At 40.6% G+C, this 24,358-nt stretch overlaps 1 protein-coding gene across 1 annotated transcript in view; it reads left to right on the forward strand.

Annotated features, from left to right (window-relative positions):
* The window catches only part of ENOX1 (ecto-NOX disulfide-thiol exchanger 1), a gene marked incomplete at its 3' end in the record, with an annotated part of 119,387 nt that overhangs the window by 61,346 nt on the left and 33,683 nt on the right, over positions 1-24,358 (forward strand). The window contains exons 7-8 of the mRNA XM_010290712.1: positions 10,626-10,732; positions 14,125-14,242. Of these exons, the coding sequence (XP_010289014.1) occupies positions 10,626-10,732; positions 14,125-14,242 (225 nt within the window). The remainder of the gene's footprint in view (positions 1-10,625; positions 10,733-14,124; positions 14,243-24,358) is intronic.

The raw sequence follows: 24,358 nt of genomic DNA on the forward strand, positions 1-24,358 counted from the left end.
GAGAGAAAGTAATTTTCACTCCACAGCTCAATATACAGGGTGCCTGACACTTCCTTCTGCTGCCAGAAATCTTGTTTGCTTCCCTGTGCACTGGCATTGTATGTAAAGGTGTACATGGAAGTAAAAACAGAGGGGTGCTCATCTTTCAAGAAGTCCTGAAGCCAAAGAAACCTGGAATTATAAGATGATGCCGCCTACCCGCTTAGCTTGTTGCTAAGCATCCTTAGCCCTTTCATTTGTGACACAGGATATGAGGCTAGATACACCTTTGAGCTGATTCAGCAGGGCTGTTCATTAAGAAGAATCAAAGGTTTGGGGAGAAGACTGTGTGTCGTGTCCCCCTCCTTGGGAAGGTCAGGATTGTCACCTCGAGTTTTCTCTCCCTTCCTACTGAAGGACTTTAGTGGTGTATTAGTGTACCCTGACTTTTTTTCATAGTTGTTAGGTTTCTGATATAAATTTCCCTCCTCCCTCACTCTTACTACCCCATATAAATTGAAGTTAAATAATTGTGAAGGGAAATGCATTCTCAACAGACTGAATAAAATTCTCCTCTCTTCAGGTTTGTTGATTTTCATTCTCTGATCTCTCTGCATATGATTTAATCTCTTTTACCATTATCAGTGTCTTCACAGATAGAATCTGCATTTTTAATATTAAAAAAAGGAAGAAAAAATGTTAAAAACCCTTTTTGAGCTTTCTTCAAAAAAGGATTGGGATCAGTTTTGTTTTTCTCATTACAGGTTCACTTCAAAAGTTGCTCTCTTACTTTAGAAAAGGTAGAATATACATTGATGTGATGGTGATTACCAATCTTATCTGATTTGCTTTAAATTCCATACTGCAGTCCTTTCTCCCAATAATCCTTCCACTTTTTAGTATATTCTCTTAGTACTAAAAATGAAGCCAATTTCATTACAGATATTGAAAGCATGCTAGTTAAATTCTCTTAGCAGTCAGACTTTTTATATACATTCATGCTTTCTGAGTATTCTTTCAATTACTCTGCATTAATAGCAACTTTTAAAAGGATTTTACTGCTCTTTAATTGTCCAGTCTTACAGTTTTTCTTTCATTTGCCAGTGACTAATTCAAAAATATAAGCTTACTTTATGTGCAATTTTTAGGTCATCATTAGCTCTTTGTGAAAACGATTGAGTCATATAAAGTGTTTTTACAGTGCAGCCCAGATCTCAGCTGGTGGCATAGAATGCCACTATCGTACAAATAAAAACATTAATCATTCATGTCATTAGTTGCCACTGTTACTTTCTACCTTGACGTGTTTTGAAAAAAATTTAAATACAAAACAACCTCCACAATCTATCCATCCCTTTTGATTATCTCGTTTAGTCGGTGTGCTCTTTGCTTGCTTCTGTACTGATGGTTTGTCCAGTAAAGGTCATCTGGGTATCGCTATTCTGTTTTACTTGTCCTCTCATTTTCCTACATGTTCTCAAAAGCATTTCTACCCAGGATGCTGCAGCAATGGCAGAAAATAGAGATGAAAGACTCCATTTCTATTTTACCTTGCATTCTTATAATTCCTCCCCACTTTCTGGCAGTATAACCCTTTGTGGTTGCAGTCTGTAATGTTTCATATAGCTTATTCCTTTGTGTTTCATTTTCTTTAAATTTCTTCATTCATTCCATTGTCTGTAGCCTTCACTCCACCTAAAGTCTGTAGGAGTCTTGGTATCGATTTAAACGTGGTCAGAATTTCAACAGAAGCTCTTCTCCTGTTATTTTTAAGACTTCTATTTTTTTTTAAATGTAGGCCATTAAATATGCATGATGCTTTATAGCAAAATAAAAGTACTGCCTCCCAAGAGATTCCAGCCTCAGGCCCCATTTTGGCAACCCATGCCACTTGCCTGGATCCTGCAGGATCTTCTAGATGATGAAGCAAGGTACAAAGCAAAGAAGCATGTGAAATCTGTGCTTGGTTTTGAGCTGCCTTGATGAGTAGGGATGGAGGTAAGGGCCCGATTCCTCACAGAACTGGATGGTAAATGTTGCATGGAAATGAACAATAAGGGATGAGAGTAAGGCTTTGGAGCAAGGAAAGATGGAGGTTTCACTCAAAAGGTTTTCCGAGTTGGCCGTGCACACATACCATGTGGTTTGCACATCTAAAACTGTTCAGGCTGCTTATAAGTGAACCAATAAACCTTGTAAATATGAATATGGATAACCCTACGCAACTATGACTGGTTGAAATTCTTACTCCCTTCAGCAGGCACTAGTCTTGCTTCATGTCAAATCACTAGATTTGTCCCAAATGGTGTAGTCTGTGATGATGACAGAGATGTTATGGGGTGTCACGGTTTAACCAGCTGGTTTAACCCCAGCTGGCAACTAAACCCCATGCAGCTGCTCGCTCAGTCCCCCCCGGTGGGATGGGGGAGAGAATCGGAACAGTAAAAGTGAGAAAACTCGTGGGTTCAGATAAGGACAAAAGCAAAAGCCGCGCACACAAACAAAATGAAACAAGGAATTCCTTCACCACTCCTCATGGGCAGGCAGGTGTGCAGCCACCTCCAGGGAAGCAGAGCTCCATCACACATAACGGTTACTTTGGAAGACAAACACCATAACTCTCAACGTCCCCCCTTCCTTATTCTTCCCCCAGCTTTATACGTTGAGCATGACGTCATATGGTATGGAATATCCCTTTGGTCAGTTGGGGTCAACTGTCCTGGCTGTGTCCCCTCCCAGCTTCTTGTGCACCCCCAGCCTTCTTGCTGGTGGGGTGGGGTGAGAAGCAGCAAAGGCCTTGGCTCTGTGTAAGTACTGCTCAACCGTAACAGAAACATCCCTGTATTATCAATCAACACTGTTTGCAGCACAAGTCCAAAACATAGACCCATACGAGCTACTATGTAGAAAATTAACTCTATCCCAGCAAAAACTAACACACTGAGGCAGGAAAAGAGTTTTGGAAAGGGATAGACTATGTGGGAGGGAGAGATGGACACATACAGAAAGAAGAAACAAAAATACAGAAGTAAGATGAGAGTGGAGGCAGTAAATAAAAGAGAAGGGGACAAGTCATGGCGGGCAGGGCAACATAAGGTATGGCAACAAATGGAGAAGTAAATGTTGCCACATAAGATGTGTGAGATGATTTTTTTGTTTGATTGCCAGAAGAGGCTATGGCTGTTGAAGCCCCCTCATCCACCTCTCTCTTTTTTTTTCCTCCAGCAAAAGAAACCATATTACGTCCAAAACAAATATAGCCTTCTATATCTATTCTAATCTGCAAGAGATTAGAATGACTGGAATGACTCACTTCACTTAATGGGACATGAACCAGAGTTCAGTCACATTTATGATGTTCCTTCATCTCAGAGTGCTCTTGGAGTTCTTTTTTTGGACAGGCTTACAAAAATAGTTGTTCCTACTTTTGCTATTTTTAAATCTGAGAACTGAAAAAAAAAGGTCCATCTAACCATAAATAATGAGAACAGCTAATTAAATGCAGTGCGTTGGGGATGGCTTACAGTCTTGTCAAGCCGATGAAGGAAGTAGCATTCACTCATCTTCCTTTCAGCTGGGGGGAAGGGGGGGGAATTTTTAAGGTTTTTTTCTGGATGTCAACACAAGGTCCATGAAGTCTGTTCTGTAATATAAAATGGTGGCATTAAGAGAGCAGATACTGTACATTTGTACATGCCCTACTATGTTGTGCTGGCCTGATATCAGGTTCCTGCTTGTTGAGAAATGACATGGAGGTGGTCTTGTTAAGTCCAAGTGATTTATCACATGGCACAGCGCCAGCACTTGCTGTTACACCAAGCTGTCAGTTTCTTTGTTGTAAATTAAACCACGTTTCACAACGTAAAAGATTTTCAAAGCTTATTTTGTAGAAAGATTTTCTAGAAACACCTTGCAGTGCAAACTGGGCTCCCTTTAATCGAAGTGTATTTTTTTACTTCAAAGTTCAACAAGGAGTGTTCTTCCATTTCTAGAACTATTAATTGTTGATATACATACCTCAGGTAGGTCACTAAGCAGGTTTCAACATAAATCCTGAAAATGGGGTGTCTTCAGTATCCCCATAAAGCTCCTTCTTTCACCCTTCCTCACTGGTTGTCTTAGCTGAAAGAAGAAGAAAGGAAAACATCAGCTGCTGACACTGAGGTTCTATGTTTTTATAAGACCATGGTTTATAATTTGTGCTCTGGGATAAACATTTTTTATTGTGTCCTTCATCTATGTGGAAGAATCTGCTTATTCTATTATGAAAAAATATTTCACAGAATCACAGTGTCACAGAATCGTTAAGGTTAGAAAAGACCTTTAAGATCATCAAGTCCAACCATCAACCCAACACCACCATGCCCACTAAACCATGTCCTGAAGTGCCATGTCTACATGTTTTTTGAACACTTCCAGTGATGGTGACTCCACCTCCCTGGGCAGCCTGTTCCAATGCTTGACCACCCTCTCCATAAAGAATTTTTCCTAATATCCAATCTAAACCTCTCCTGGCACAACTTGAGGCCATTTCCTCTGGATCTATCACTAGTTACTTGGGAGAAGAGACTAACACCCACCTCACCACAACTCCCTTTCAGGTAGTTGTAGAGAGTGATAAGGTCTCCCCTCAGCCTCCTCTTCTCCAGACTGAACAATCCCAGTTCCCTCAGCCGCTCCTCATAAGACTTGTGCTCCAGACCCCTCACCAGCTTTGTTGCCGTTCCCACATCACTCAGGTGTAGACCACTGACATTCACCAAGCCTCTGAATAACCCACGCAAGCAAGCGTTGACTACAACCAATCTGAGTCAGATGGAAGAGCACTGGTCTCAAACACTGTAGGCTTAGTCAGAGGGAAATGTAGAAATAATACAGCGTGATTTAGGGAGAGGACACTTAGAGTTGTTTCTCATTCTTTCTGGTATTCAGGTAGGTGAGACAGGTTAGACAGAAGAAGAAAGCATCCTTCTTCCTCTGGTAAGCCTTATAATGGCCCTGTGCAATGCCAAGACCCCTGCATCAGAAGAGCAGAAAAGGCAAGACTGTTAGTAAAAGATGACCCCCACTGACTCTGTCTCTAGGAGTACATTAAGCTGAGCTAGGGCAGGCTTGTCCATACTGTTCAACCATAAGAATGTTGTTGCTCTGGGCCAGCTAGTATTTTCCCATGCAATGTGGGTAGAGTTTAGGGTTTGGTGCAGGCCAAGTAGTTTCTCCAAAAGCATCTTTTTGGCAAGAGAGAAGGATTGCTGCTGTGGGGACACTCAGCATGTTGTGCCAGTTGGTTTCAGGGAACGAGAATGGTCCCTGGCTGGTTTTGATCACTAGTACAGATGTAGTTGTTGGCAGTAGGGCAAGTTGAAGGATGGCAGCCTTGCAACCTGATTCTCCATATGGCAAAATGATTTGGGAGATAAATCACTGGAGGCATCGTTCTCTTGGTCTGTCCAAAAAGGTGGAATTTGGAGATATAATAGACAAGTCCTGTGGTTTTCTCCTTTATCATGCCATGTCTTAAGACTATGTCTTAAGGAACCTACAGCCACCCAGGTGGCAAGCAGACTAAAAAGTAGCCTCCTCTTCGCTGACGGAGTTGCAGCTCTGATCCACCTTCCTTTTCATTCCCATGGATTTTTTCTGGGTTTTTTTGTTTTGATTAAAATAAAAATCCACAAAGATTGTGCACAAGACCCCCACAAAACCAAAAGCAAAACAAAACAAGGATGCCACTTATTCAAGGCAGATGAGTCATTTTGCACAGCTGTCAAAATCTATGTCTTCATTATACAAATCTATAATGGCATTTGCTTACATATTCAGCTGATGATCAGCGGTATGCTTTCCTTTAGGAACCATTCCTTGCATTATCTGCAGTCTTCTCCAGGCTGATATTTTCAACTTTTATGTTTTCCTCCTCTGCCAGTCAATGGCAATCACATTATGGCTCTCCCTGTGTGGCACATGCATTGGGTAACAGGGAGGGGCTGCACATTTTCAGCTGTAAATGTGTGAAAGGCAAATTCTTTTCTGAAAGTAAACAGTATCATAACCAAAAGACTGATGGTTTGACGTAGATAAATTTTAAAAATGTATGTTTATTTTATTACTCTGCGATTTGCCTACTGTTTCTCTTATTGATGTCACATGTCATTTACCTACGCACAGTTTTAGCCTTGGACTTAATGCTAAGTTCTATTCAGTACATCGCCAAATGCCTTTCAGGACTGTTGCCAAAAATATTCTCTTTTCTATCCAAAACTGACCTGCAGACTCTAATTCATTCACTTACAGCATCTAGCCTTGACTACTGTAATTCCTTGGTTTGCTGGGCTTGGAGCCAAATCGATTGGCAGACTCCAGCTTACTCAGAATTCAGCAACAAGGCTTCTGACCCAAACCACGCCAACTCTATATCCTCCCTATGCTGCGAATCTATATTTGAAAAGCATGTTATACATTTAATGTAACAGTTTCCTTTACACTGTAATTTTATGGGTGGAATTTTTCTTTTACCCGCATGTCAACTGTCGCACTCTTACAGAATTTTTCTGAGCTAAATTGCCACATATTCTACTCTTGCACTTACAGTAACTTGGTGCAAAGCCCTTTTCATCCTGTATCCCTAATTGGTGGAATCTGGAGTTAAATTCTACATGAAATCTGATTATTTTATCTGCCAGAGAAGGTTTTTGTTTTTATTTTAACACATTGTGTTTCACTTTCTATTTTGTTTATTATTTGTCATAAGGTGTTGTAAAACATTTAGTTGCTGGTGTTCTTTATTATTGCACACACGAAATTAAAAATAATCATGTATGCATGGCAGCTGATAAAATAATAAGCAAAAGAAAAATTGAGTACTTCTTGTCTCCTGAATCCAAGGAGAAATTTCAGCCTTCTCTCAACCATGTATTTAAAATAGCCTGCTTGATAAATGTAATGGAGGATAAAAGTGTGCTTTCTACCTCTTAATCTACAGATGAGGCTATACTTTGGTTCTCATTTATTTATGTTCTTCTCTGGTAATACCATTTTCAAATATCCTGTATCAAATATTCTCTTGCCCTGGAGATATTCTAATTTTCCCTTTAATCCAATCTTGTATACAGCTTCTGCAGGCATCATTTAAGGGATTCTGTTGTTATTGTTGTTCTTAGTTTTTCTAGTTATTTTTACGTTTATACTTGATAACAATACCCTATTCTGGTAGCATGATTTATGGCAAGAGAAACTAAGGTTTAAACTTTCATTTAATATGCTTACTATGAGCACCTCTAATAAAGTGTATTGTAGTTACACTGCATTTGTTAAACATTGACACTTGCATATCACTCTAGGCTTAGTTGTTTGGGTCTTTTTAGTTATTTATAGCCCATCAGAAAAACAATAAGATAATAATCCTTTGTTTGAAACATGCCACATAAATTACCAGCTGCAGAATAAGTTGTTAGGAAAGATGCAATTATTTGCATCCTGTAAGTTATATTGATAGGAAAAACAATGACATGGTGTGGACCCTTCCAGAACAATGTGGTTTTTTAAAACCTGATTTAAGTAAGGAAACAGCTTTGCATATGGTCAATGAAAATTTGATATAGCATAGAACTTACCAACAGATGTTTGATGATGAATATTTCATGTTACTTAATAATTCTACTTACCAGTCACAGTTGACAGTACAGCGCATCCTAGAGTTCAAGGTGCCTTAGAGAGATAGACATGGCCTGTTATTTCATTTTGGATATTTCTTTCTGGAGATCCGGAAATACTCTCAAAACCATGGTCAGCAAGTGAGACCGGGAACTGTTTCGCTCAGATTCTGCAGATATCAGCCCAAAATCTGGGGCTTCTCTTTGGAGAAATGTTACCCAAACATGGAGGAAAAATGCGTTAACTGGAGAGGTTCTCAGATAATACATACTCTCCTGGATTCCCCTTAGGGATGAATTTACCATCCTCATGGGCTGTGTGCTGCTGGATCACTTACCCATACAAGTATGACCCTGATCATGTTGGGGTACATTATCTCTCACCTACCAATTACCCAGAGCACAGGACTTATGCCAGCTTCAGGCTTCCAGGGTGTCTGTGGGAGAACGAATGAACCTTGATGCAACGTGAATTAACCTACGACCAAATGTGAACTGGCAGAACACATTTATATTGAATTGCCATCTCATAACACATGAATGCAGGATTTTGATGCAGTACAGATGTGAGACCGCTTTCCTGTACTGTCAAACCATGGCCTTGGCCGCTCTTTAGCTCTAATGTAATGCTTGAAGACCTTTAGATTGGGTGTTACCTATGGGTGTTTGTAGCACTTCATAGCCTAGATTGCTGTGTATATTGAAATTCCTGTATATATATTGACACTTTCTTTGAATACAGAGTAGTGGGATGTTGGTCTTTGATATAGATAATTCAGTTTTCTCCTCTACGTGTCTCTTTTTTATTAACGTTTGCTGTCTGTTGCGTAATATTTCTTTAAATGCCCTGATTTTTAACATCTAGTACTCACAGTATCCTATGTCCTTTAGTTTTTTTAATATCTGAAAGTTAGGTAAGTGAAGGAGATCCTTTTTCTGTGCACTTTGTCTCCTGCAGTTATGCAAGAAAAACTCTTTGACATCTTCCTAGCTTGTGTTTGCAATGAGGAGAGTTTCTGAAATGCTCAGATAATGACTTTTGATAAATCTTAGCACCCGTTCACAGAGTGGAAATTAAACACTTTAAAGTTCAAAGGTTTTTCAAAATTCAGATGATCTTATTAATACCTATTAGTGGAAAATGGCAAACAGCTCTTCCTCATATCTTTGTGAATCTTTTCTGCTTGAATTTCAACTTGCGAACTAAAAACACATTGTTAATTAAGCACAATTTTCTGAGTGCCTGGGTCACCAACACAACAACAGTAATTGAATTCTAGCCTCAGTTTCTGTACAAGTAATAATAGAGTGCCCTAGCATTTTCATTCTTTTCACATTAATTGAATAAATATACACAGCATAACTTCCCTGATACATCCAACCTTTGCTCCAAACAAGTTCTAATAAGCTGAAATTATCACATCTGCTATTAAAACTTGAATGGATCACTAATCTATCAGATCATCCCAACAGTTTTGAGGCACATCCTTTAGTAAAAACTACATATAAGTATTAATTTTAAAGTATGACAAATATTTTCTATGGCTTTAAAAGTTAATTAACCAGTGCTAATGATTGCAAAGAAAAAATCCTATATGTGATTCAAAATGTTGTAGTCCTCCTGAATCTGAAAGCAACCTGCAACAGTGGTAAAAAAGAGAATAAAAGAAATGTGCGTCTATTCCAGTGAGCGAGTAACTTTCAGATCTAGAGGTGAAGGATACATAGCTGACTTACTAGGTGAACTCACTGTTTTAGGAAAGATAGGTTGTTATGTACAATAAGATCCTCTACATGTGTGACTTGAGGGGAGAAGGAGAGCAGCCATCGAGAAAATTGGTGAGAGACCAGAGCAGAAGGCATTACAGCACTCCTGCCACCATTTCTCAGTGAAAGAGAGGGAAGGGAGGTGATGCAAACTGCGTCTTTACAAAACATCAGGCATTGTTTCTGCCCAGGAATCTAAAGAGATAAATAGCCAAGAACCTTGTCAAAGAGTTGAAGCGTTTTTCAGTTCGATTTCATAGGTTGGCACAGCTGCTCACTCAGGATCACAGCCTCTGTAATTTGTAGAAAATCTGGATTCCCTGGTGGTCCTTCAGTTAACTGTGATGGGATCAAGGCAACTTACATCTTGGCACAACCCTTTTTAGGCAGATCGCTGTTGCGGAAGAGCAATGTTGCTTGTAACTGATGCGAAAAGAAAAGAGTGTTGGGACGAAAGGTTCTGATTTAGGATGAACAAGTAGCTAAAAACTTAAGGATCTTAATTGTCCTAGATAATTGCCCTAAATATTGATGTCTGGCTTCAGAACAAATTCATTAAAGTTGAATGAGGGAAGCCCATTTCACATCTCTTCTTCATCTTATATACACAAAAATGTGACTGTTCATGTACATAAACATACATAGGCCATGGGCACAGGACAGAATGATCTACCACAGGTGAGCCTGTTTATATGAAATAGCAGAGAAGCAGGAGCGGCAGCTACAGAATGCAGCATTAATGTACGGTTTAGCCCTTTCCGTCTGCTGGTAAATTCCCTCTATCACATAGCCACCCTTCAAAGCAGAGCCTGCTTGTCTTTCACGCTTTCGTTTGTACAGCCTTCTCAACTGTACGCAGCTGCCACAGGGGAACATGCGTCAGGTTTATGCCTCGAGTGCCATTTCTGTAGTCGCACGCCTATAGCCACAAACGCAAAGGCACGTGGCTGTGCAGCGTTGCAGCAGAGGTCACTGGGAAGCAGCTGCATGCATGTTCTTTGGTACATAGTTTTAAGTTGTGTAGACTAAAGTTATGGAGGCAGACTTGAAGGGAGACATCTCCAACATTGATAAAATGTAAGTACGAAAGACACATCATTGGATGGATATTGATGATGTTGTTTCAGTAATGACATCATCCATAGACTCCTAGTGTCTTTGCTTTGCTTCTCTATAGTGATCACAACATAAATTGCTTGTCTTGTTTGACTTCCTTGTTCACCAAAGTTGAGCAGATTGTCGCCGTTTTCAACGCTTCTACCAGACAAAAAGCTTGGGACCATTTCTCGAAAGCCCAGCGAAAGAACATAGACATTTGGCGAAAGCATTCTGAGGTTGGTGATTTTATTATTACTTTTTATCCATCATCTCACAGCTGGATTGACACAGAACGAGTGTGACTGTAGCTGGACATAGTGTATATTCAGCAATATTTACAGCTACCGTTTTAGCTGTTAATCAACTGGCCACTATACAGTCTCATCTACAGTATGAATTGCTCCCATTGCTCTCATCATGATAATAGTCATTAAATAACACTAAGACAGAGAGCATGTGTTTTTATTTTTCATGCGGATTTGGGAAATCATTGGAGGATTATGTTTACTATCTAAAATAATGAACTGAAGTAGTGAAATTAGGAAAAATATTTTCAACTAAGGATAGAAATAAGAATTATTTCTAGAAAATATCTTTTTAGGAGTCATCGTGATCTGTTTTTAAAAGTATTCTGCAGCACAGATTTTTTTTTTCTTGTTGTGCCATCATCTGGTCATTATAAGATGACTTTGCCTGAAAATAAAATAGAGAATTTCTTTCCTAAGTAATGACTTAAGCATATTAAGCCCAGAATTACGAGATACTCCTTCCCATTTGTTTTATGTTTATCTTTAAAAAAGTAGATACATCACTTGTATTGATTCTAAGTATTATGCTTGCAAAGAAACCAGTATGAATGTAATCATAGTACCACACAGAGTTAGCAATGTGGGACCATGCATGTGTGACTGTCATAAGCATGAGCAGAGGAAATGGGATTCTAACTCCCCTTGCTGCGAGTGGCAGCAAAGGAAGCGATAGACCTCATCCTGTGTTTTGGTCATCCAGCTTTCGTTTTTAATTCAGTATAAACGCTATGAGCCTGTATTTTAAAAAGTAAGTACCGCTGTCTTTGTTTTCTTTCTTCTTCCGTTTTGGTTTCTTTTTTTAATGTGAGCAACTTACATGCAGTTGGTTCACCTTCATGTAGTAGAGCATGTTGATTTTTAGTATCACAGTCCTCTAAATGATTTTTCTCTGTCTCAGAATAAAAACTTTAGAAGGTAAGGTGCACTTATTTAATTATTTTGTAGTACACTTGTAAAATAAGTGTTGTACACTTAGTTTAAGAAACACTAAAGTGCTGTGATATAAATCATTTGGATAACATTTTAAGTGCCCATTAACTAATGCTAAATTACAGTTGAATACCAATGGCACTAAATGTAACATCCACATGAATACCAAATGAATTCTTTATTATCAGTGCTATTATGGTGAATACCAAATGACTTCACAATAATGGGACACTTAAAATAAAATGTTGGCATAATTTATTGGTACAAACTGTGTTTTGCATTTTGTTCACAAATATTTCATATAAATAGTGGATAAAGCCTTTGTTCAATTGAAAATTGGGAAGTTGGGGATCAATGTTTGTCTTATCTTTTAGAGATGTATGAAAATATGATTTGCTAGTAGCTTATTTCAATCATATTAAGACCATCCCTTCTTAAAAAAACTTTCTGTAAAGGGATGTGGTATGTCATTTATTTGCTGGCTTCTAAATCTTTAATAAACTGAAATGTGTAAGGGTTGCACTTTCCAGAAACATTGATTCGCTACTCACTTCTTCAAATACTTTCCTTCTGTTTTTCTAAGAAGAAGACAACAAAAACAGTTCAGAAACATGCAAAGGCTCTCGCTGAACCAATATATTTTAGGAATGACAGTTTTTCAGATGTGAAATATGATGGAAATGTGCCAAATGGCATCTTTGATTTAAATCATATTTTCTAAACGCGACATTATCTGCCAATTTGTTTAATCACCTGATCACTTTCCCTTTTTTTCTGAATTTAAGAAAGCTTTGCTAGAAACCCACACACAGAACAAACACTCATACACATGGACATTCTCCGTGGAAGATTATTGGCTCTGCTGATAATGTAGACATTGATTCATCAAGGACATTTATCCCCTAAAGAGGGAGTAAATGTGAGGGGATTTCTGCTCATGTGTGCAGTATACTTCCCCAGGAAAAAGTGCAGGTGGCTTTTTCCAATAAGGAATTAAGAAACGGTTTCCTAATTTATTATGCCAGAGGTGCCTCTGACTGCATGAGACGCTGGTTGACAATTTACCTTTTTAATAATTTCTTTCCAATTTGAAACTATTCGAATGTAGAATGCCCACTAATTAGCTTCCTTGCCTTTGCTGGGATTAATGGACACATACACATTTATCAGGATATTTGAGATCTGCCCATGAACCAAGGGTACAGCTCCAGGGAAACGCCTTCCCTTTTTTCACCCAGTCCCTCTCCGACAGCTTATTGTTAATTGCACGGAGCAGCGGTCAGGCTCCTCAATGCCGTCTCCTCCTTCCATGCAGCTCTTCCTTGTTTCAAAGACTTCAAACCACCTCTTTGGGAATTAGGCTCTTTGTCGGCAGAAAAATTAGCTGTCTGTGGGCTGAAAAGGCCTACACTAATCACGGTGCAGCATCCCCGTGTTACACCTGACAGGATTATTAGGACAAAATAGAGTCCTCTCAATCTTCTCAGCGCTGCCATTAAAAAGCCAGCCGCTACACCCGCGCCGGCTTTTCTACCCAGAACAAAGACCGTCTAGACTCCCACAAAGCCCGCTGATCATTCACCTAGCGACATGTGCACGGGCTCCCTGCCCGCCGGCCTGCCCTTGCGCTGGTCGCCCGGGGACCGGCATGTCCGTGCTGGCACTTGCTTTGGACCAAGATGCAGAGATTTTTCAGGACGGCATTATTGGGCTGGGTTTTTTATACCCGAGGCGATCTGGGCATAGGGAGAGAGGGCGGGATTCCTTCGCCCAGCGTCAGGCACCCAGAATATAGAGAGCTCCATCTGCCGTGGCTGCTCTCGGCTGCCTTTACCATCAGCAGAGACAACCAGGCACTTTTACGGTATAGTTAATATGACTTTGTTTGGTTAGTTGCTTTGTGGATGTGAATCACCTTAAAGTGCCTGTTTCTTCGCATTTCTGGGAAAGGTGCCTGAGCGGGAACTAGTTTTGCTGGAGACACCTGCACTTGGCCGGATGAATGCGAGCCCAAGTGGCAGAGAGAAGCAAGAATCATCTACACCTTCAGCAGGCTGACCATCTCTTTACCAATCTGCTTTATACACAATTTTAAGCATTATCTCTGCTGTTAAAGCATTCTCATACATTTAGCAGAACTAAAGATCACTCACCACTGAGACTCACTTTCTCTCTGTTTTTCCCCTGAGTGTTACCTTTCATAAACTCTGTTCTTTCACAGGAAGAATTCCCTGTGCTACTGTTGTTATAAATATTCATGTACAAATAAATATGATTACAATGATAAATGATGTACAATTAAAATCAGAGCAGTATTAAAAAGAGATACTAAATAATACATAATGGCTTCATGGAAGTTAATACTGACAAAAGGTCATTTTGGGTTTTAGGAGCTCCGAAATGCTCACAGTGAACAGCTCATGGGAATCCGCCGGGAAGAGGAGATGGAAATGTCCGATGATGACAGTGGTGACAATCCCAGTAAAAAGCTGAGAGTAGATGATTCAGGTAAAGCCAAATACCTCTATATACAACTGCTGGGTTTTTTAAAAACAAACAAAACCTTACATATGAGAAGTGAAATATGAATAATTGAATATATAAGACAGAATCTTGTTTTAAACCCTCATAAATTAGTTATTTGAATGATGCAAGCTGCCTCTAAGAGGTGTTTGTCACCTGCTATGATATAAAACGATGAAAATTCTCCAGTTCTGCCCTTGGCTTGAAGTATTGTGTTTCTTTTAGCATGCTCTCTGCAGTCTTGCGTAACAGTACTTCATTCCATGGTTGTAACAATGTCTTATTACGAGACCAACTGAAGTTATGTTTTGGTCAGTATTCTCTAAGCCTTACTTTCTTTTCAACAAATACGTAATACTCTATGAGCTCTCTAAAAAATACACCATACCATTTTAACTGTGTGTTTTCTGGAATTAACATTTAAGGGTGCGTGTTTCAAAACATGATTCTGCACACTGCATTAATTTGACACTCATTAGATGTCTATCATGAAGAATCATAGAATCATAGAGTCATAGAATCATAGAATAGTTTGGTTTGGAAGGGACCTTTAAAGATCATCTAGTCCAACCCCCTGCAATGAGCAGGGGTATCTTTAACTAGATCAGGTTGCTCAGAGCCCCCTCCAAACAGACCTTGGAGAGGTGTTCCATTCCTCTGGTCATTTCTATGGCCCTCGTCTGGACCTGTTCCAACAGGTCCATGACTTGCCTGTGCTGAGGGCTCCAGAGCTGGACACAGGACTCCAGGTAGGGTTTCACCAGCGCAGAGGAGAGGGACAGAATCACCTGCTTCGACCTGCTGGCCACGCTGCTTTGCATGCAGCCCAGGAGAAGGTTGGCCTTCTGGGAAGTGAGTGCACATTGCTGGCTCATGTCCAGCTTTTCATCCGCCAGTACCCCCAAGTCCTTCTCCACAGGACTTCTCTCGACCCCTTCATCCCCCAGCCTGTATTGGTACTGGGGGTTGCCCCGACCCAGGTGCAGGACCCTGCACGTGGCCTTGGTGAACCCCATGAGATTCACATGGGCCCATTCCTTGAGCTTGTCCAAGTCCCTCTGGATGGCATTCCATTCCTCAGGTGTGTCAAATGCACCACTTAGCTTGGTGTCATCTGCAAACTTGCTGAGGGTGCACTTGATCCCACTTGTCTGTGTAATTGATGAAGATATGAAACAGTACCGGTCCCAGTACGGACCCCTGGGGAACACCACTCCTCACCAATCTCCATTTTGGCATTAAGCCATTGACCACTACCCTCTGGATGCAACCACCCAACCAATTCCTCATCCACCCAACAGTCCACCCATCAAATCCATCTCTTTCCAATTTAGAGAGAAAGATATTGTGGGAGACCATGTCAAAGGCCTTACAGAAGTCCAGATAGACAACATCGGTAGCTCTTCCCTTGTCCACTGATGTGGTCACTCCATCCTAGAAGGCCACTAGGTTGTCAGGCAGGACCTGCCCTTGGTGAAGACATGCTGACTGTCTCAAATCACCTCCCTGCCCTCCTTGTGCCTTAGTATGCCTTCTAGGAGGATCTGCTCCATGGTCTTCCCAGGCACAGAGGTGAGGCTGACGCGTTGGTAGTTCCCAGGGTCCTCTTTTAAACCCTTTTTAAAAATGGTGCAATGTTTCCCTTTTTCCAGTCACCACGGACTTCATCTGACTGCCAGGACTTTTCAAATATCATGGAGAGTGGCTACCCAATATTATATTCAAATTTTCATTCAACCATCTTGTCAGGTCCCATAGACTTGTACATGTTCAGGTTCCTCAGGTGTTCTCGAACCTGATATTCTCTTACAGTGGGAGGGACTTTGCTCTCAAGAGGTATGGGGAAAGAGACTGACAGTGAAGACTGAAGCAAAGAAGTTGTTGAGTACCTCAGCCTTCTCCTCATCTGTTGTTATCTGCCAGCTCTGTTCTGCTCCCTTGTCCGCAAAGGCAGTTTCCCAGGGGGTCCTATTGACAAACTCCTTCAAGAGCTGGACGTTTGCTTTCCAAAACTTCAGGGTCCTGACTTTACTCTTCCCTGCTCCATATTCCTCAGGACTGCAAACACCACCAGTGCATGATCACTGCAGCTCAGACTGCCTCCAATCTTGACATCACTGATTAGCTCGCTTGCGTTGGTGACCAACAGGTCCAGTATCACATGCCCTCTGGTAGGGCTGTCTATTACCTGGCTTAAGAAGTTATCCTCCATGCATTCCAGGAGTGTCCTGGATTGCCTACAGCTTGCCGTGCTACTTTTCCAGCAGATGTTGGGGTGGCTGAAGTCCCCCAGCAGGACGAGAGCCTGCGAGCGAGATGCCTCCTGTAGCTGGAGCAAGAAGACTTCGTCAATAGACTGTCCTTGATCAGATTGCCTGTAGTAAACACAAACCACAAGGTTCCCTTTGTTGCCTTGGTCTCTGATTCTTACCCATAAGCTTTCAAACTCTTCATGGCTATTCTTCAGAGACAGCTCTTCAGACTTCATCCATTTCTTGAGGTAAAGGGCAATGCCTCTGCCTCTCCTTCCTCACCTGTTCCTTCTGAACAGCCTGTAGCCATCAATAGCTGCACCAAGTTTCAGTAATGGCAACTAGGTGGTAGCTTTCTAGCAGCAAAAGAACAAGGGTGCATTTAATATGAGTAAAGAAAAGCAAGTTTTTCAGCCTTCTACAAATACTCTGCTATGCAGGGCGGACACCAAGAGGTAGCTCAGAAGCTGCCTGAATTATTGACTGGTAACATGATTTGGATGGATTCTTTGCTTGACTTCTTGACATTGGCTAATGAAGTTATGAGTAGCTAGCAAGGGTTTGCTTGTTTAGACACTCATCTTCAGAAGGAAAATGTACAGAAGCTGAAGCCAAATCATGACTGGGAGCTGCCAGCCAGCAGTGAGGTTTAAGGAAAGTAAAGGAGGGAGTAATATGGAAAGAAATTGAGAGTCTTATGATGAGGGTAATTTTGATCTAGTCCTTTGAATAGGCACCATATTAAGAAAGGAAAGAATTTCATCCATTCAATGGTTTCAAGTCCTTGTATGCCAGCACAAAAGTGCAGACTCAAGCTTACATGAAGAAGAACTCTTTGGCTCCTCCTGTGACAAGATGCTGTGTGAGGTCAAATGACTCTGGAAGTATAGACTGAAGGAAGGAGTGTCATTCTAACAAAGGAATTTTTACTACAGCATCTCTCTTGAGGGGAGATTTAATGTTTTTCCTGGAAGAAAAATGAAACAATAAAACCTATAAAGGGCAGCCTTAATTTTTGCTTGGCTAATTGTGTGGGTTTGAATTTTCTAGACACCATTAGCAAATGTTTGGAGCTGAGACAGTGGGTCTCTGCAGATAAAGCACTGCTAGCAATCAGAGATTTTTATGAATGTCTAATCATTTTACTTTGACTGTGTCCACTCTTACAGAGGGAAGTCATTAGAATTAACAACAGGAAGGTAGAGCCAGAAATACCTACAGCCTGCACGCTGGAAGAGTAGTAATGATGTTTTGAACTGTCATACTTATCAGTTCAGCTAGGTTTAACATATGCATGCTTAGGGCAGAGATATGCTGGTCATTCTTTTTGTAACAACACAAATAAGAAAGTGTCTTCGGCTTTCTTCCATGAAAAAGGACATTTCTGTCAAATGTTTTGATATCTTAACTTTGTCCAACCATCCCAAAAAACTTCAGTTTATTTATATTGTTATAATGTGGTCGCTTGAGTGCCCCCCAGTGATAACAGTAGCAAAACCAGTACTGGTTGCATGCTAAATCAAAATTTAGTGATATGAATCCACTTGAGTACTTGTCCATCATCATTCATTGTACCATTCATCATCCTCTTGATCTCAGTGGAGTTGATCCAGCCTGCTGCATACATAGAGTCATCTAGTTCTAAAATCAATTGTATAGCTTTATTTTTCCAACATTACATTCTCACCTAAAGCAAATGGATTTGATTCCTCTACCATTGACAATAGAGGGAACTTGGAGTTAAATCAAAAAAGTTATTTGGTATAAAACACAGATAAATGAAAAGAAAGTGAGAGAAATATATTTATTTTTTCATTTTTATGTACAGAGAAGTGATTCTTTCTTTGTTCTTTCAGCATTTTTTTTAAATTACTGTTTCTGTTAGCCGCCTTCTCTGTTTTTTTCTTTCCTTTTGAGTATGCCATTCCAAAACCACCTCTTTATCTCACTGGAGTGGCTATTTGTATTCATAGTAACCTCTGTTCTACAAAGAATGTCTTTTAAAGAATCTTTTATCACAAAGAAACAATTCTGCACAGTAAGAAAACATTGGCACTTTCTTCATTTTTAACCCCTTTTCTTGAAATGTTTGTCAAAATGTGTAACGATGGGAAGGGCCAGGCTTGAATAACACAAAGAAGATATTGTGCCTCTTCAACTCAAGGGCAGCATGCACACATAAAGGCTTAAAAGTCTAAATCCGAAAGTGGCTGAAGCAACAAGACGTGATAAATTGGTTTGGATTGTTCCAGAGTTCTGAACTGCCTGTCCTGCTATCCCCACGATTTTCTTGAGAACATTATTTCTCAGCCTACCCTACTTGACAGTGGGAGTAACGCTCCTGGGAAGTTACCATCCCCAAAGCTACAAGTGACAGAGATTCCCCCAGGTTCCAACACCTGTTTCAGGTCTTCTTTTCACTAGTTCACCTAGTTAAATCACCCCTAGTACAAGAAGGCTCAATTAATTCGACAATTTAGAATGGGTCCCGGCATTCTGTCTTGGTAAAGTGTAGTTTCAGCAGTCTCCCAATGTAATTTCTTCTGTTAACTCAAGCCTTTGTCATTCAGAATTAACTCCACTTCTGTGAGCATCTAGATAGTATGGTGCTGAGTGTATCACATTTCCTCACAGCTAGATTGGTTAGATTGAAAACTCTCCTCTAGGATTTCTAAAAAGAAACCTATTCATCACTCTGAAAAAAAAAGGGTGGATTCCAGTCCCAACATTTGAAAACACAATGCAACACATTTAGGCCCTGAGGCTGTGCAAAAGGACTTCAGTACCTAAATGCTTACACAGACTTGCTGGACTTTAGGTTTCAGAGGTACTTTACATTGAGCTGAGGCCTTTGTACACAATAAGTTCTGGGGATTTGGGGTAGATGATGAAAAAGCTGTTAGTAAGAATGGTTTGCCTATTTTCTTCAAGTTGTGCAAGATACTAAATCATGCAAGAGATGAAGTCATGGTAGGTATTAGAAATCTGCTAATAGCTGATGTTTGTGAAGATTGGGGCTTGCTACAGGTGACAATGCAGAACAGCTCCATGTTGCAAGGCATGTCGCTTTGTTCTAGACTCAAATCCTTTTCTTTCTTCTGACAATTGCTCTTCTCCTAGTTGTTTATGAACTTGATTTATTGATATCAGTGACTCAGTGGCAGAGCAGGAATAGGACTGTCAGTCTCTTGGACCTGTCTTCTGCCCTCTAGTCCACGCTGCAGGACTGGGGTACTGCCTCCTGTGCAAAGACCTTCTGCTCTTCCAGGTATTTTACAGATCATTCTCCCCAGGCTTAGTTAGTAGCCTACTCTATCATGTGCAAGCTGAATCTTCAAGGAAAAGGCATCACTAGCTGTTTGTTCTTTTGAACAGCATCTCAAACTGCTGCCAGGACCCCCTGAAGATCCCCCCAGGGAAACCAGTAAGTTGGCTGAACTAGCATACATGCCTAGTTTATAGGAAATCCTCTTGGTTTCACAGACTAAAGTTCATTTGCATTACAGGGAGAGCTGGCAAAAGGCTGACCTGAGACTGAGTGAATCTCACCTGTGGGATCAGGTATTCCTTTAGAATGATGGGGTTTTTTTTCCAAATCCAGCCTTTAAATAGTGATTTTTCTGCAGTGTGGATTTTGGAGTCTGAAAGGGACAAGAGGATTGCTGAAGTAAAGCTGGGAGATTGCTAAGAAAAAAATAATAATGATGATTGGCAACTCAGTTAATACATTTGAAAGTCAAGGTGTAACTACTGAAGCATTAGCCCAGGGGGGGAAAAAAAAAAAAGAGATTCAGTGCTGGAGTCTAGAGGATATACAGAAATCTTCAGAATAATCAGGATTTATGGATGCTTCGTCTCCCACCTGCTGGCACCGGGAGTAAGGATCCACATGTAAAAGCCTCCAAAGTAATTTTAAGAATTAGTGAAGTGAAGCTGCATGTTGTAGAAAAGCGCTGCACTTTGGTTTATGCCTAGAAGGCACCTGTAATTTTCCTTTAAGGGGAAGGTGGGTTAATCTCTTCCTTTTGCAGTTCTCGGCAACATGCCATTAATTCTAGCAGCTCCAACTTCAGAGAGAGACTGCGGCTGCCGCTGCAGAAAAGAAAGATGCACAGTGCTTGCAGAGGGATGCGGGAAGGACAGTTGCGTGATTAAGGATTTTGACTGGGATGCCAGAGCTCTGGGCCAAATCCCAGCTCTGCTACATACCCCCTGCCCAGACTAATCAATGAATTTGTGTTAGCTCCGTTCCCGACTATCAAATGGAGGCAACGATGCTTCCTTTCACTCATCCGCCCTGCCCATGTGGATGATAGGCACCTTGGTATAGGGCTCTCTCAGGCTGAATGGGCTTGCAATAGCCCACTCATTGGGCCCCCGGAGCATTTCACCACCGTTGTATTATTACCTGTGGTGAAGTAACTCAATAAAGGCTCGCGGACTCCATGCAAAAAGTCGATTTCAAGTTATATAGCGTAAGCCCAGTTTGAACACGTAAGATTGGTGCTACCTTCCAAGTCAGGACAGACATCCTCTATGGCAGGATTTTCAAACACGCCTAAAGTAGGCACCAAATTCAAACACTGAGGCTCTTTCTGTCTTGAACGGTAGCCTGGATCTTCAAGTGCTCTCCTGACCCGCTCTGTCCTGTTGACAGCATCAGCTAAGTCACCTGGGTCGGAGACAGGCTGCACAGCGGGCAGCCCGTCTCACAGAAGAGTGTAGCCCTTGTGAAAGTCGGTATTTGAAAATCGCACCCTGGCGCGCACGGCATAAAACAGGCTTTGGGATATTGTTCGTAAGCGTATCCTGAAAGTTGCAAGCCTGGCAAGTCTTCAAGGAAAGCTGGAAACACCAAAGTGATCTGTGTGATGCTTATTCATCTCTTTTCTCTGCAATTCAATCCTCTTTTTCTTTCTCTAAGGCTTGTGTGAATGCAGAGATGCACACGTGGAATGGAAACTGTGTTTTATAGCTGGATTAAACTGGTAGGAAAGCTTTATATGGCTTGTTACGACTCTGAATAGAAATTGCTGAGCCCCAGCTGTGTGGAGCTGAGCTTTGCTCTTCTTTTTCTTCCAACTGGCCCAGTGTCACATCAGATCTCGTGTCAGGTCTTTCTCTTCCTCCTGAGCCCAGGGATCAGATATTTCTTCCTTCCTTTCTTGTAAGTCTAATCCTTTGAGGTTTATGGGAGATTTTTTTTAAACAAAAGTCTAATTTATTTTTCTGTCATTACCTCTCCATCCCATAGCTTTTTGGCATCAGATTTTGGGAAAGTGATACTGATATTTAACAGTCCCATAATTTCCCCTTTTTCCTTTTAAACACTTGTTGATAAAGGTAATGTAAAATAACAAAATATATTTATTCTAGAAATTAATGGGCTAACGTTGCTTTTTTCCTCAAATAAATCAATACCATTTCAAAGGCATCGGCAGCTGGTATCATAACCAGGCCCGTGTTAATAAACATATGAAGGCGTATGAAGAGGAAAATAAACCCTGTTAACAGAAGCTACTAACCAGGCTTTATAAGCCGTCTCAAAGAAAAGAACATATTTAAAATCTGAAGCTCTGAATTGTCACTGTTCTGACAGGGTCCTCTCTCTGGCCAGAGAAGACAGCTGAACAATCCCTTTGAGCACTCCGAGTGGAGTAACTTCCCTTTGAATGGAAATGCTCTGGACACAGCAGACAATCAGTTTTGCTCCCAGGGACCATCAGGGATGATCACTAGAAAGCAACACAAGATGATAACTCCCTGTACGCCGGGAAAAGTCTGTTCTAGTGTCTTTCACAGCATGCCAGTTCAGAGCTGTTGTCATCAGGCAGACTCCAATTTTGTGCCTTAAAATGCATTCCATTTTCCCCCACCGCTTTCAAAAAAATAGGCTGAAATTCAGGAAGCGTGTAGGCAGGGGCCTAATTTTACGCCCCTGGTTTTAAGTCCATTTGGTTCTATCAAGGCTTCTTGTGTAGCTGAATTTAGCAGAAATGCCTTGATGAATCAGGGCTGAAGGTAGCTGCCAGCCTTGTCTTCCCTGGGCAATAAAGACAGCCTTGTCCTGTCCCAAGTACTGGGCCACTTGCTCTGGACCACACAACACATCAGCTTTGGGGTGAAGGTCTGTGCTGGTCCTGTGGACACAGCAGTGAAGGTGTTAACCTAACTTTCAATTTTTAGAGGAAACAGACACTTCAAAGGCATTTTCCTAATATGGGTTTTAGGAGGATGTCCTGTTTACTACAAAACAAGTCTGCTGCGCTTTGATGCTCTCCAACTGCCAGAAATACTATTATCTAGACTACATTTTATCATGTTTTCTGGGTATTTCATACTGATAAGGTTTTATGAAAGATCATTACATATGAGAATAGATCTAATCCTGTTTTTAGTAAGCTTTAAGGACACTGAGGGATTATTTATGTAATAAGATGCAAAGTTGCTATGGAAAATGCTATAGCAACCTAACATCTTCACAAAACCAAGCAGCCACTTGTGACAGCAATCTAAATTTACATTTATTTTAGTGTCATTTTATTGACATTCTTAGTATCTCATCTTGACAGCATGTTAAAATATGTTTTGCATTCATGCTAGAACAAAATTAACAGCATGTTGTTGGAATGAAGATGATGCTTATAATTTTTGGAGATAATTTTAGCATATTTCATTTTGTGTAAATAGCATTAAAATAGTAGTGAAAAGAAGTTTGGGTGCATCCCCCCTATTAGTAATAGAGCAAACAATGTGTACTGAAAGTCATATTTTACAAGTCAGTGAAAGCTAAATAGTTTTTATTTGCTTTATATCTGAATTAAAGCATTTTTTAAAAAGAAATTATTTTTTTATTAGAATTTATTTCAAATCCTGTATCTTTTATCATAACTCTCCCAGTTCAGGATACAGGCTATAATTTTTCATTAGGGTTCATAAAGCAGGGCATCATTTCTGAACATCTAGACTTGCAGTTTGATAGGGAATTGCCCTATTTAAATGGGACTTTTCTAAAGCACAGGATAACGGTACACATTGCTCCTTAGGAGGTTAAATAAAAAGGGAAAGAAAAAACAAACACAAAGCAACAAAACAATCTGAACTCTGTCCTGTGCCCATTGCAGTTAATAATGAAACTTGCATTGACTTCAATGGGAGCAGAAGCAAGCTCTGTATATTGATTTTCTCCATCCCCTCCATTAAGAATCCCGAAGTGTGGCTGTAACATTGTTGAAGTGGGATGTTGGCAGCAAAATCAATAAAAGACAATATTAGAACATATGCTGTTTTCAGCTTCCTCACAATCTGATATAGCTGGTATTAGCATTCTTCTCCAAATTACACTTCATGCTTTCTATAAAGTGACCTTCCTTATAGTGCCCTCTCCAATATAAAGCTTTTGTGCTCTTACTCTCATATATAGCCTTCAAGAGAATGAGCCCTATTTGTAACAGTGAAGGTGGTTGATTCTAAACAGAGCATAAAGAACAAATGCCTTCAGGAGTGGCTTCAGCCTAAACCCTATTTCCGACCTCCTATGAAAGATAATTTCTATTATTTCTTAAACTACACTCTCGGTTTTAGGTTTTCTTAATTGTGCTGCCTTTCATGCCCTGTTATTTTTAGGAACCCATTTCACCCCAGCACATTAGAGAAGCTTGCAGGTATTGCTTGAGGTGGAGCTTTACGTACCTTCTTATCCACCCTTAAATCCAAGAAACATCATCCATTTCTAGGGTGTCAGAGGAGATAATGATCAGAAAGCAGACTTTTCCGAAGTCAGTACAAGCTTCTAAACTCATAATTGCAGGTTTGGGGAGCATCCTTGTGTCGTGCAAGGATGGCTGAA

Source organism: Phaethon lepturus, unplaced genomic scaffold (assembly GCF_000687285.1).
Source record: "Phaethon lepturus isolate BGI_N335 unplaced genomic scaffold, ASM68728v1 scaffold1427, whole genome shotgun sequence".
NCBI lineage: Eukaryota > Metazoa > Chordata > Aves > Phaethontiformes > Phaethontidae > Phaethon > Phaethon lepturus.